Consider the following 14,328-nt stretch of genomic DNA (forward strand, 5'->3'; position numbering starts at 1 on the left):
ATGGTTTTCAGGTAGACCGATAATTTTTAAATTGTCTCTCCTGGATCTATTTTCCAGGTCAGTTGTATAACCAATGAGATATTTTATGTTTTTTCTATTTTTTCATTCTTTTGTCCCTGTTTGATTGATTCTTGATATCTCATACAGTCATTAGCTTCCTCTTGCCCAATTCTAGTTTTTAACGAATTGTTTCCTTCTATTAGATATTGTACCTCCTTTTCCATTTGGCCAATTCTATTTTTTAAGGAGTTGATTTCTTCAGTGTACTTTTTTTTTTCAATTTGGCCAATTGTATTTTTTAAAGACTCGTTTTCTTCAGTGTACTTTTCTCCCATTTGGCCAACTGTATTTTTAAGGACTTGTTTTCTATAGTGAATTTTTGTCTTTCCTTTTCCAAGCCATTGACTCCCTCTTGCATACTTCTCATTTTCTTTCCCAATTTTTCTTCCACCTCTCTTACTTGACTTTTAAAATCCTTCTTGAGCTCTTCCACCAAGGCTTTTGGGTCTTGAGATCAATTCATATTCCCCTTTGAGGTTTCAGATTGTCCTCTTCTGAATTTGTGCCTTGATCTTTCCTGTTTTCATAATAAGAATCTATGATCATTGTCTATTTCTGCTTTCTGCACATGGTGTTTGCCTATTCCCTGGCTTGTAAAGTTGAGCTCTCCTGCTGGAGTGCAGGGGGCACTGACCCAAGCTTCTTGTGCTGGGAATCTGGGACTTGGTCACTAGCTTTGTGTGCTGGGGCCTCAGGAGCTGGCAACTGGGGGCTGTAGGAGTCTGACACCTTACCTGATTTTGAGCTGGGGTCAGCAGCACTGGAACTCTTGGGGTGGGGATGGGGAGTCTGGCCCCTGGAGGATGCCTGCTCACCTGGGCTTCTTTAAAGCACTTGAATGTTTGGCTGCTGGAGGATGTCTGCCAGCCTGGTGTTGTGCTAAAGCACTAGGAGACTTTGCTACTGGAGAACACTGGTACACATGGTGGTTTTTCAAGCTGGTGTTTACCAGGTCCCCTGCCTGTGCTGAGGTGCTTGGGGGGGTTCTGGTATTGGAGCTTGCCTGCTTCACCACCCTGGGGCTCAGGATCTGGTTTGTTGAGGCAGGGCTTGCTGGGTGTCCTGTACTGTTTCCCCTCTCCCGAGCAAGATGGGCCTTTCCCGTTAATCACCCAAGCTTCCTGGGCTACATGACTGCTGTACCCTATCTTTCTGCTGGCTCAGCTGTTCCAGGGTTTTTCCTGGGGTGATATTTTCTGGCTTTTCAGAGGTCAATAACTTCTTACTCTGCCATCTTGGCTCCTGGAAATGTCCTACTTTCTAATACGCCAAAAGGTGTAGAACATATTTGTACTTATCATCATCAAGTCACTTCTTTGTCCTCAGGAAGAACTTTTATTAACTCCTGCATGTTCAGAATCCTGTTCATTGGGTTACATTACTTGTCTCCCCTAAATCACCTACCACCTAGCCTTCATGATGATACTTCCCAATTTCTCAAACTAGACTATATGGAATATTAAAATGAACAGAAATTAAACTATCAATGTGTATATTTGTATGATATACAATATGTATAATATATGAGTTATGTTTCTGATCTATGCCTTTGGTAGACAGGAACTATATACTATGTGCTACCTAGCACAATGCTAGACACATAATAAGCACTTAATGCTTGTTGATTGATTGCATGTTCAATATGGACTCCAGTAGGTGCTCAATCAATAGGAAGTGCAATCAATATATACATCCCAATTTACAGTAATAAAATCAAATGAATACCAAAAGCTTCAACTAAAGTCCAGCTCTGAGTCCTCATCATAATATGGAAATGACCCTCTGTTCTCAAAATTTATGCCAGTGGAAGACAAGCTCTCTCAGGCTTCACCATTCTGAAAATGGACTCTATGTCTGTTGTCCAAGTATCAGCCTTGCTGAGTTAAGAAAGGATCATCACCAGAAGTTTGGTACCAACATTATGATAATTTTGGCTACAACTTACTAAACTATCCACAGAGGTATGAAGGCAGTACATATGTACTGGTACAGAACCACATTGGTTTGGCACACTAAAGCCTTTAAAAAAAAGATCTTTTGTAAAGTACTGACGGCACTCTGAAAATATTTCAAATCAAATGTGGTTCTTCATGCAGGCTTTGCACATAGAAGTCTTTGCTTTAATCAGAAAATCAGGCCTACAGACAATTTTGCAAGCTGAAAAACTATGACCATTCTCTTCTAGTGTATTTGAACTTATAGGCTTCATATAATATAGTCTGTGTGAATTATATCCTTTGGGTATTTACAGATCCTGGAACAACCATGATGAGTGGCTGTCAGAAGAGATTTTACCAAAGAACTTCCAAGTTTTGAAGATAAAGGGACCTTGTATCATTACTGACTAGCAAGTATAAATAAAATGAAGGTTATTAAAAAAACACATTCATCAATCTAAGACTTGAAGTTATGGAAGTATGTCTAAAAAGCTGTAATTCATATTTTCCTGCTCCCTACAACTACCACAACTGAATGAACCAAGGGTGAAGTGACAGATCACCTCTTTGTGTGCACATAGGATTTATGAGCCCACATCTGCCACCTCAATATGTTCAAATTACACATGTACAAGGGTGAATGAGGCATCCTCTGATAGATTCCATTATTTCACTGCTTCAGTTACAAATGGTTGGAAATGAATAGCCAGTAATCCCTAAATCACTAAAATAAACACTGATTCCCACATTTTGTCCATCCCTAGTTATTTATATGCAGACTATAATCAGAAAGACCCGGCTACCCGGCTTAGTTGTGTGTGTGTGTGTGTGTGTGTGTGTGTGTGTGTGTGTGTGTATTTGAGGGAGGGCAAGAATTCATCATTGAGAAAGTGCCTTATTCTTTCCCTTATCTACCTGGCCAACAGTATACTGCTGTTAAGACTGAAAATTGACTTTTAGGAAATTTAAGATGTTTCAACCAAACTACCATCTGCTAAATTATAATGAAGCAAAGATTTCAGGTGGGCAGCTAGGTAGTGCAATGGAATAGAGCACCAGGCTTGGAGTCAGGTAGACCTGAGTTCAAGTCCAGCCATAGGCACTTACTAGCTGTGTGACCCTGGGTAAGTCACTTAACCCTGTTTGCCCCAGTTTCCTCATCCGTAAAATGAGGTGGAGAAGGAAATGGCAAACTGCTCCAGTATCTTTGCTAAGAACCATCTCCCCCAAAGGGAGTCACAAAGAGTCAGACACAAGTGAAATGACTGAATAACAACAAAAATATTTCAGATGACACTACCATGTTCTTTCACACTAATACCACGTAGAAACCCCTTCTCAGAATACTCTTAATGTTGAGGATCTGGGTCCTGGGTCATAAGATCATAAGAGTTAGAGCTGGAAGAAACCTGAGGTCACTTAGTTCAACGCCATCATTTTACAGGTGAGTAAAGTGAGGTTCAGAGAACTGAAGCTATTATCCCAGGACAGAAAAAACGTAAGTGGCTAAACCAGGATCCAAACCTGTGTCCAAACCTGTGTCCAACGAATGTCAATTCTGTACTACCCTACAAGGAGTTATAGAGTAGGCACCAGTCCATTTGGTGCTCTCCCATACTCTGTAAAGGTGTTTAAAATTCTACCATTAGAGATTAATTTATTTGGGTCTTAAATCCTTTTTGCTTATCAGGAGTCCCTATTAAAATGCAATGTGGAAGGCTAACATCTTAAGATGTTACCACCCAACACTTTAGTAATAAATAATAGTTTTAGAGCTATAAGGGACCTTGGTGACCATCTAGACTCATCCCGCATTTTATCAATGAGAAAGCTGATGTCTAAAGAGGTTAAGTGATTTGCACAAGTCATATGCTTTATTTTTATTCTGTATATGTTGTTGTTCAGTCACTTCAAGTTGTGTCTGACTCTCTGTGTGATCCCTTATGAGGTTTCCTTGGCAGAGATATTGGAGTGGTTTGCCATTTCCTTCTCCAGCTGATTTTGCAGATGAGGAAACTGAGGCAAACAGTGTTAAACGACTTGCCCGGGGTCACATCTGTAGTGTCTTCAGACAGGATTTGAACTCAAGTCTTCCTGATTCCAGGCCTGCCATTCTAGCCACTGAGCCAACTAGCTGCCCTAATTCTGTATGTATTTTTACATGTACTCGCTGTCTCTCACATTAAAATATAAGATCCTTACGAGTAGAGATTATTTCATTTTTTGTACTTTTATCTCCATCATATAGCAGAGTTCCTGGCATACAGAAGGTACTTAATAAATACTTATTTGATTGACATTAAGTGATAGAAGCAGGATCTGAACTCAGGGCTCCTGATTCCAAATCCAGTAATTTATTGTACTACACTGCATCACAGTTATATAGGGTTTACAAAATTAACAAAGCTATTTCTTCAAAATATCCTTATTAGGCAGTAATATAAAAGTTTGTCTCTCTGCCCACCCCTACCTGCTTAACAAATAAAGATACCGGGGCTCAGAAAGGTTAGTTGACTTATCAACAGTCACCAAGGTAGACTCAGTAGCAAAGATAGAGCCAGAACCTGAGTCTTCTGCTACTCTAAATCCTAAAACTCTTCCAACCACATTGTTTCTTAGGATCTTAAACATGGTTAGGTATGGTGGCACATGCCTCTAATTTACTGCTACTGGGAAGGTTGAGGCAGGTGGATCATTTGAGTTGAGAAGCTCTAAGCAACAATATGGCTAAAGATGAATGGATGTCCAAAGAGATCAAAGAAAAGGGAAAAGGACCTATTTGTATAAAAATATTTATAGCAGCTTTTTGTGGTAGCAAATAATTGGAAATTGAGGGGATACCCATCAATTGGGGAATGGCTGAATAAGTTATGGTATATGACTATAATGGAATACTATTGTGCTATAAGAATTAATGAGGGAGATGGTTTCAGAAAAACCTGGGAAAGCCTATGTGGATCAATGCAGAGTGAAGTGAGCAGAGCCAGAAGATCATCACACACAGTAACAGCAATATTGTAATGATGATCAATCATGAAAGACTTAGCTACTCTGATCAAGATAATGATCCAATACAATCCCAAAGGACCGATGATGAAAAACGCTATCCACCTCTAGAGAGAGAGCTGATGAACTCTGAGAGTAGATTGAAGCACATTTTTTTTCCTTTTTTATTTTTGTTTCTACGTGTGTGTGTGTGTGTGTGTGTGTGTGTGTGTTCTTTTGCAACATGGCTAATACAGAATACGTTTTGCATGACTTCACATATATAATCAATATCATATTGTTTGCCTTCTCAATGGGTTGAGGAGTGGCAGGCAGAAGGGAGAGAATTTGGAACTCAAAATTTAAAAAAATGTGTTAAAAATTTTGTGTCTATGTTTAAAAAAGATGATTGGGTGTCCACACTGTCTGGCACCAATAAGGTAAGCCTCCAAGAGTAGGGAACCACCAGGATGCCTAAAGAGGGGTGAACCAGTTCAAGGTGGAAACAGAGTGGGTTAAAGCTCTTATGTCAATCAGAAGTGGGATTGGGTCCTGTGAGAGACTGGATTTCTAGCCTAGGCAAGATAGGGAGACTAAGTGTCTAAATTAAAAAGAGGAGGGCTCTTATATAAGTACCAAAAATGAGTAGCTAAGTAGAACAGATTATGAAGCAGCTCCTACATTTTCATTTCAGTCTGCATAAGGTACATAAAGATGCCCACATGCACACAAATACACACACACACACACACACATATATATATACACAGAACACACACACATATATACATATATATACACATACATGTAATTCCTCCTTTTGAAATAGAAAATGGCTAGGATTTTTTATGATAATGGGTACAGTTATTAATATCTGTAATATATATGAAATGAAAAATGCATTATATTTTCTGTTGAGTTAGAAGTACTTTTCTTTATAGAAGTCTGATAACTTTTACTCTGCATATGAGTTTAAAATTTATTATTGGTTTGGCTGCTGAAGCTGAGGATGTCAGAGCTACATAAGGTAATCAAGTTCTAACAATTAAAGTCAAGTTTGTAATATCTATGAATTACTGATGTCATTTCTAATTAAAGAATATCCCAATAGTTATATGCTATTCATTATATAACATGAAACTGACTGAAAAATCAAGGGCTTTCATTCCTTCTCATATCCCAGACTGGCATCTTATATCACAGAATATATACTTTTAATTCCATTAGTAAAGGGACATTTTAAAATATGGGAATTTCTAACCATATTCTTTAAAGTGGGAAAATTTTTATAGCCTTAACAGACACTAAACTGAGAGAAATCATAGATGTGGCCCAGTTATCCAGTTATATAGTATGGAACAGGAGAATTTGACAGGATAAGGAGTAATTTTGGTTGCAAATATCATGAGCCTATGTAGAGACAGTCCTAATTATTTGCAAAAAAACATAAATAAATTAAACATAGCACAAGAGCTAGAAATATAAGGAGCATTTGTGAAATACCTCCTACGTGGCCTGAGGTGTCATTGATAATAGGCATAGAGGAACTGCATCTATCAGTGTGTTCAGCATCTTCTCTGTAACTTACAGAAGTTGTGATGTAGTGGACTTGGAAGACCTCAGTTGATGTCCTATGTCAGACACTTAACAGCTCTGTGACCCTGGGCAAGTCACTTAACCTCTCTTTGCCTTAGTAACCTCAACCATAAAATGGAGATAATTTATAATTTACTCTACATTATAGAATAGTTGGGGGCATCAAATGAGATAACGTATGTAAAGTGCTTTAGAAACCTTGAAAAGCTACATAAATGCTAATTATAGTAACAGTTATAATGATATAATATTACATAACATTATATATTATAATGCAGGGTACCCCAAAAGTCTTAGTGCAGTTTTAAGTTCTTATAGCTCATTATATAGGGAACATCATATATAATAATTATATAATAATGATACTCATTGTTATTATCATCACTATGATATTTTGATTTTATAATCATTTAATATTGTCATTATTATTATAACAACATCTATTGTGATGATGATGATGATGATGATGATGATGATGGTTATAGGACTTTTCCAGGGTCATCAGCAAATGTGTCACTGGCAGAACTTGAAAGCCAATCTTTCTGACCTTGTGGCCAGCTCTCTCTTTCCACTAGGCCACACTATCTTATTACTACCTCAGTAAATTTTATCAACAACACTTCTTGGGTCTGTGCAGGGCATAAAGTGTTGTGGTAAAATATACAAGAAACAGAAGGCCCAGTTCCTGATCTTAGTTTAGCATCTGATTGATAAAAGAGGGAAGAAGTTGAAACATTAATGCATAAAATGCCTAAAGAACCCCTGCATAACAGCACTGAATAAGTATAAATGAATCTAATTTAAGATGAATAAATATTAGCTAGCATTTATATAGCACTTACTGTGTGCCAGGCACTATGCTTAGTGCTTTTCAAATATTATCTCATTTGATCCTCACAATAGCCCTAATTTTAGGTGCTGTAATTATCCCCATTTTACAGTTGAGGAAACTGAGGCAACATGTTGCCCAAGGTCACATTATAACTAGGATTTGAACTCAGGTCTTCCTGACTCTGGATCAAACACTCTATCCGCTGTACCACCGAATGGCCTTGATACTGCAGTAATATTGAGCTGCTAAGGAACACAGCGGTCAGAGTCAGTTCAAGCAAGACCAGGGAAACTTCCTGGAAAATAAGTTTTCAACTGTTTTTTTTTCTTCCCAAAGAGGTGAGAGCTATGCATTAGTGTTAAAGCAAGAGAAAGTTATTATAGGTGAAAATAATGGTGGTGAAGGAAAGTAGATCATTATAGTACTTTCAAATCTCTGATACACATATGACATTGTTAGGTTCCAAAGTTCATGTTTTAAAACAGTGAAAAGGAAGAGAGTCAAGAGAAAATGAAAAAAAAATAAGGATCTATGCAAGACCTAGCAATGTAATATGTTGGTAGAAAGAATGAGTCAAAAAATATTGGGAAGAGAGAATGGAAGAATTAAAAGGGAAGATAAAATCTCAGGGAATATGAAGGATGTCTTTTTTGAACAGGGCCTGTTCATTTAATAATTTTAATTCTATTTTTGGTTTTCTCCATAAGTAACATATGGTTGTCTCCACATGGGTGGGTAGTACATCTATAGAGACAGTTTTATGGCCTTATGTGAATCATGAAGTCATTGTGATTAAGCAGCAGCTAGTGAAAATGTCTGAGAATGACAGTTTTTTTCTTCTGCAATTTAGAAAAAATGTTGCTATTTTAATTAAGAAAAGGGCAAAGAAATGATTGCAATAGCCGGGAGCCACTGGAAGTTGTGGATAAAAGGAGATCATCACATTATCTTCACCAAGGAATTCATTTGTAGTCAAGATCCATGTTTGAAGACTAGATAAAATTTCTATGTATCAAAATCACTCCTGTAAATTAACATATCACTAAATGCACCAGAAATTAGATTAAAACAATCATTCCTTCCTTTAGAAGTTTTGACAGGCTGATTAGTGTGGAAGTACATGAAAACACTTTCAGATGTATCAAACAATCCAATTCTAAGATGTTATTATAATTGAAGACCTTGGGCTAACATCTGTAAACAAGTAACAACCATTAGCAAATTGATGAATACTATCCTGTCTTAGAAATCTGTTATGAAAAGAAAGCATTTATTTACCTAAGTAAAACTATAATCAAATACTCAAAATATTTGAGTACGTAAAACTATTATTACGTAAAATTAGTAGTGAGTGAGCTGGGATTTCTACTCAGAAAGTCAGTTAAATTCAACAAATCTGAGATGTCTTCAGCACAGTTGAACTTATAACCCTTTTGGGGAAAACACACATACCTATGAAATACTTATAGATAAATCCTAGGAGAGTTCTCAGGCGCAGCTAGAATAGTTGAGAGTAAGTTTCACAGATGAGGTGAGACATGGTTGGCCATGAAAAGTAGGGAATGGAGAGGGAAGAGAAGCAGGGAAAACAGACCAAACAAACGCATAGAGATGAAATGAACATGTCCTGTGTGAGGTACACTGAGAAGCGGAAGGTTAACACTTGATAATTAAGGTAAGATTATGGAGGACATGGAGGTGTTTGGACTTCATTCATTCATTCATTCATTCATTCATTCATTTATTTATTTATGCCAAATTGAATCCAGTGGGCAACAGTGGGGAAGACACTGTCGCTTCAGAGGAGTTATGATAAAGGGATATTGTAGGAAATTGGTGGGAGTGGGTATAGACCAGCTGAAATAAATAGAAAATGTATGGGCAACTTAGAAGAGGCATAACAGTACAAAAAGGATGGAGAGCTGGCTTTGGTGTAAGGAAGAGCTGGCTTGAAGTCTTGCCTGTGACATACCGGCTGAGTCACACCGGACAAGTTATTTAACTTCTCAGTGCCTTCAGCAGCTCTCGGACATGATAAGTTGCAGAGCAGATGCTGACCTCCATTATGGGAAGGAGGTTCTTTACAGGGAGTTCCCTAGACCAATGAAATCAGGTCAAATCTCCCCTTTCATTTCATTTGCCCCCATATACACACCCACAAAGTGCGATTCATAATCCATTATGAAGTCCAAGCACATTACCTCTTACTGATGCACAGTAATAACTACAATTAATTAAGAAACCCACAGTTCAAAGAAAGAAATTATTATATTCGACAGCAGAAATGTAAATAAGCTTAATTGATGAATTTGCTAATAGACTTTGATTTTTAGGAATGTTACTGGGACATGAATAAGACTACTACTTTTCTCACATAACTTGTACAAATACTTCTAATTAATATAAACTGAGACAAAACAAAAATATGAACTCTTTATGTAATAATATTCATAAACTGTGTGAGGGCAGACAGGTATTGGGTCATTTAAAATTTTTGTGTCCCAGCATCTTTCATGAAGTGGAAGAATCTTATCTGTAAACCAGCAGTTCTCAAACCATTTGGATTCACGACCCTTTTATATACTTAAAAATTGTTGAGGAACCCCACCTAAAGAGCTTTCATTTATGTGAGTCAGATCTACTGATATTTACCATATTAGAAATTAGTGACATTATTATTACTAAAATAGCTTTGACCTCAAGGACCCCTGAAAGGTTCTCAGGGACCCCAGGGTTCCCTGGAACACACTTTGAGAAGCACTACCATAATTTTGTTATTGTGGAGAATTCCCTTCCTCTCTAGATCAAAAGACTTAATTTTAGTAGATAAGTTTTAAGGAGTTGCCTAAGCTTCTGAAAAATTATATAGTCTTACATAGTCATATGTGCCAAAGGTGGAATTTAGACCCAGGTCTTTGGGACTTCAGGTCTAGTCTGGACTACTGACTACTATGCCATGTTGTCTTGAACACAGTAGGCACTTAATAAAATGCTTGTTGAGTTGAATGTGATGGCACATGTCTGTAATACCAACTAAAAGGGAGGTTGAGGCTGGCAAATCTCTTGAGCTCAGGAGCTGTAAGCTACAGTGACCTAAACTGATTGGGTGCCTACACTAAGTTCAACATCAATAAAGTGAGTCCATGGGAACAGGGATCACCAGGTTGCCTAAGGAGGGATGAATAGTCCAGGTTGGAAATGGAGGAGGTCAAAGCTCCTGTGCCAATTAATTGTAGGACTGCACCTGTGATTGGCCCCTGCATTTCTAGTCTGGTTGAACTGTCTTTAAAAAAAAAAAGACATGGTTGTTGAATTGAACTATATTACTGTAAAGTGGTCATTGCACAAGAAATATAAGCAAATTCTTAGACCCTGAAGACAGAATAAAATCTTAGTGATTTAATACAGCATATTTTCTTCAAACTTGCATAAACAGTTTTCTAGTTGACTATCTTATTTCCTTCCTTTTCACTTTAATCATAACTTAAATAAAACATTACCCTTTAATCTACCAGAGACAGCAATGTCCTTAGAATAAACTAAATTCTATGATGACTTTCAGGAAAGCACTGAGTGGCTGGTTCCCATCCAAAAACCATGAGTCCATCTGTACGGTAATTCTTTACTTACAAACCAAGTATATCCCACTCCCTGTCTTTGCAATGGTATAAATAATCACTTGGATTCTACGGCATATGAATACCAATACTCAAAGACATCAAGGAAATAGAGTCATAGACCTCTTAATTATATGTGTATGTGTGTGTTTGTGTATATATATAATACATATGTATATATATTATATACACACATGTATTTTTTTCTTATCTAGTTGATTTGGAGACTGCTCTTTTGATATACAACAGTATACCACACTGAAACATAACGTCACCAACTGGATAGGGTCCTTCTCCTTCAGATTAAGCTTGGCTGCCCAGGGGCCAAACCTGCACTAACCGTGATGGCTTGCTCTGAAGCATGTTGACATACAACCCGATGAGAACATGTTCATCAGCTAGCCTGTCTGCAACATCCAGGCTGTAGCGTAACCTGAAACAGTGTTGGGAGCAAAGGGCGTAGTCAGGAGCAGCAGAGAGAAATTTATGGCAATCAGGAAAGAATGGTCAGTCATTTCCTTAGGAGTGCAGGTGGGGGTGGGTGGATAAAAACACTAAACTCAATACTGACATTCTCATTTCCCTTTTACCAATTTATAAAAGACTTTTGTTTTGATTAAACTACTTAAAAAAAAAAACAACCTGATTTACATTCTCCAAAAAACACAAAGGTTAAAGTTAGCTTTTTACTACAGTGCAAGCTTTGAAAAAGGCTCCAGGCAAAGATCAGCTATTTTTTGGAATATCAAATCACGAGCTTAAGCTCAAGTACTGAAGTAACAAAATTCATGGCCAGAGATTCAAAAGCACACAGATGTTTAAGTACATTACTTGAAACATCTACTTAATGTGGTTAATTAGGTTACGATGAAAGTGTTGCTCGGAATCAAAAAAGGCACTAAGAGCATGAAACACTTAAAAAAAAAAAGGAAACCTTGTTTTTAGTTGTGTTAATAGGAGATGCCAACACACCACGTCTTTAACTTACCCTTTGCCTTTCAGAAAAATTGGAGCGGCCCTAGCCAGCAGTTTGGTCTGTTCTACTTCAGTGTTCTTGTGAGGAGAGCTGGTTAATGAGATGGGAAAGCTAAGAAGAGTGTCAGCATTGATAAGCATTCAAGAATAGACATGGGTGACATAGGACCATATCTGCAGACAAATCACTTTTATTAGATTTAAATGTTAAGGACAAGATTTCAGATAACTGCACAGTTCAACTTTGTATAGAAACATAGACCCATTCAAACTCAGAAAAGAAACCATTCATTCATTGATCTTTCCATCCACCCACCCAACCATTCATTCAATAGGTCCACTAGAAATTTAAAGTATGCCTTCTTCAAGTACCATAAATTCTCTAATACAGAATGCCTATAATTTCCTGGGCTGACAGAGCCCTAACTATGATGCTATTACTTGGACTGTTATCTCTTATGACTATAGTTACAGATTGATATATGATTTAGAAGGCAACCATGAAGACTAGGGTTTGAATTGCTTCTTTATATCTGAGAACATATCATTTGTCTTTATATTAAATGTGACTATAGAAATAAAAAGAACATTTTATTATTACTAATCCCTTGAACATTATTAATATAGATAGTTGCTATTTAAAAAAAAACATTCTTTTTATCTACTTGCAAGCACGGTCTACGTAACTTCATGAACTGGAATAAAATCTCATTAATTTGCATTAATTATGAGGGGAGGTCAATCTTAACCAGTATAAAGAATGAATTACAGGAAACTTTTAAAGAAATGCAGTTTTATTACTTTAAACTACTCACAGTAATACAAATTAATGACTAATGAAATTTTGCCAATTAGATGTCTTGCCATATCTGTTTTTAATGAACAAGGTTCATTTGTAATGAGCAATTAATTCTTAGTATGGAAATGACTTTGATAAAGTGCTTACAAACAACATGCCCATAAGTAGGCTAAATACTAACCTTTTAATTTTTGCTTATTATTATAAAATCATTCTTTTTCACGGATGGAACAAAAGCAAACTCTTGTCCAATCTTGTTTGAGTTCTAAATACTTCATTTCCAAGGTTAAAATTACATCTTTTTAAAAACTCCTATAATGCTTAAACCAAATTAATATTCACCTAGAATTTGCCACATAAAATAGTGTGAATTCCTCAACTCTGACTATGACCAATTTTAATTGACTTGATGACTACAAATGTACCTTACTTTAAGAAAAATAAACACTAAAATATTGGAATTTTAAAAATATATACATTAGGAGTTTGTTTTACAATCAGAATTATTGCTTTACAAAGAGATTTATAGCAAATTCCTTTAAATATCAAGGTTTCTTAGAAGATTTTAAATCTATTTTAACTTACAAAAATTTTTATTTCATGTAATGTTTAAAAACACATCTATTACAAAGGGTGTGGTACCCATTTTACTGAGAAAGTACAACCCCAGGAAAATATAATTGACTATTAAATTAGATTGATGCTTTAATCTCCACCCCCTCCCCCAACTGAGGCCATCAAGCCTGCCAGGATAAGGCCAAAGAATACATTTAAGCTTTGCTCATAAGCTGTTAGTAATAAGCTCAGTTACACATGGGGTTTTTGGAGATGTATTACAATGATGCCCAAAGCACATACTTTTTGACCAGCACTGGATAATGTTGAGGAACACAGCTTCATTCAATGACTATCTTTTTCTCCATGAGCTCTGCCCACAAATTATGGAGTTTTACCATAGTTTTTACCCAAAATGTATTTGTATCTGACCTACCCCAGGATCTCTGAAGACTACCCAAATTACTGTTTACCATACCAAGTATTGCTTTTCTAGCCAACCAATTTAGCCACTTTTTCTTCTATCCTCTTATTCCCAGGAGTTTGGACTTTATTTCCATGTCCATTCCAAGGAGAATACCAAAAAAAAAAATACTGTTATGAAAGAAAGATATATTTGCTTCTAACATCTGGTTAAGTATTAATTAACCAATAAGAAGTTCTATAAAATTGGAGAATCAATAAAGCATTGGAAACTTATTACTGTCATGGGGCTACTGACATGAAAAGACAGCAAGTAAAATGGCAAGAGGACTGGCGATAATCGTTGGGCTAGGTTTGTGCTTGTGGGAGAGGGTGAGGCTGGTGCTGCCTGTCTCATGTTGGTGGCTTGAATTCTTTTTCCATCATGTTCACAGCGACCCTTCTAAGATGTGGAATTGATAGAGTGTTTCATTTGCAGTTAAGAGGAGTGGGGTTTGAATGTTTCTCAGACACTTTCTAGCTGTATGACTCCAGCCAAGTCACTAAATG

At 36.8% G+C, this 14,328-nt stretch overlaps 1 protein-coding gene across 15 annotated transcripts in view; it reads right to left on the reverse strand.

Annotated features, from left to right (window-relative positions):
• DTNA (dystrobrevin alpha) overlaps window positions 1-14,328 on the reverse strand; it is a 473,738-nt gene that overhangs the window by 66,910 nt on the left and 392,500 nt on the right. For 10 of the 15 annotated variants that reach the window (XM_027846916.1, XM_027846914.1, XM_027846917.1 and 7 more), the window contains one exon: window positions 12,016-12,114. The exons of 2 other annotated variants lie outside the window; for them this stretch is intronic. In XM_027846916.1, the coding sequence (XP_027702717.1) occupies window positions 12,016-12,114 (99 nt within the window). Of the gene's footprint in view, window positions 1-11,367; window positions 11,461-12,015; window positions 12,115-14,328 lie in introns of all 15 variants that reach the window. 3 more of the 15 variants (XM_027846918.1, XM_027846924.1, XM_027846927.1) reach the window with 2 other exon arrangements.

This window comes from Vombatus ursinus, unplaced genomic scaffold (assembly GCF_900497805.2).
Source record: "Vombatus ursinus unplaced genomic scaffold, bare-nosed wombat genome assembly UNPS02015255.1, whole genome shotgun sequence".
NCBI lineage: Eukaryota > Metazoa > Chordata > Mammalia > Diprotodontia > Vombatidae > Vombatus > Vombatus ursinus.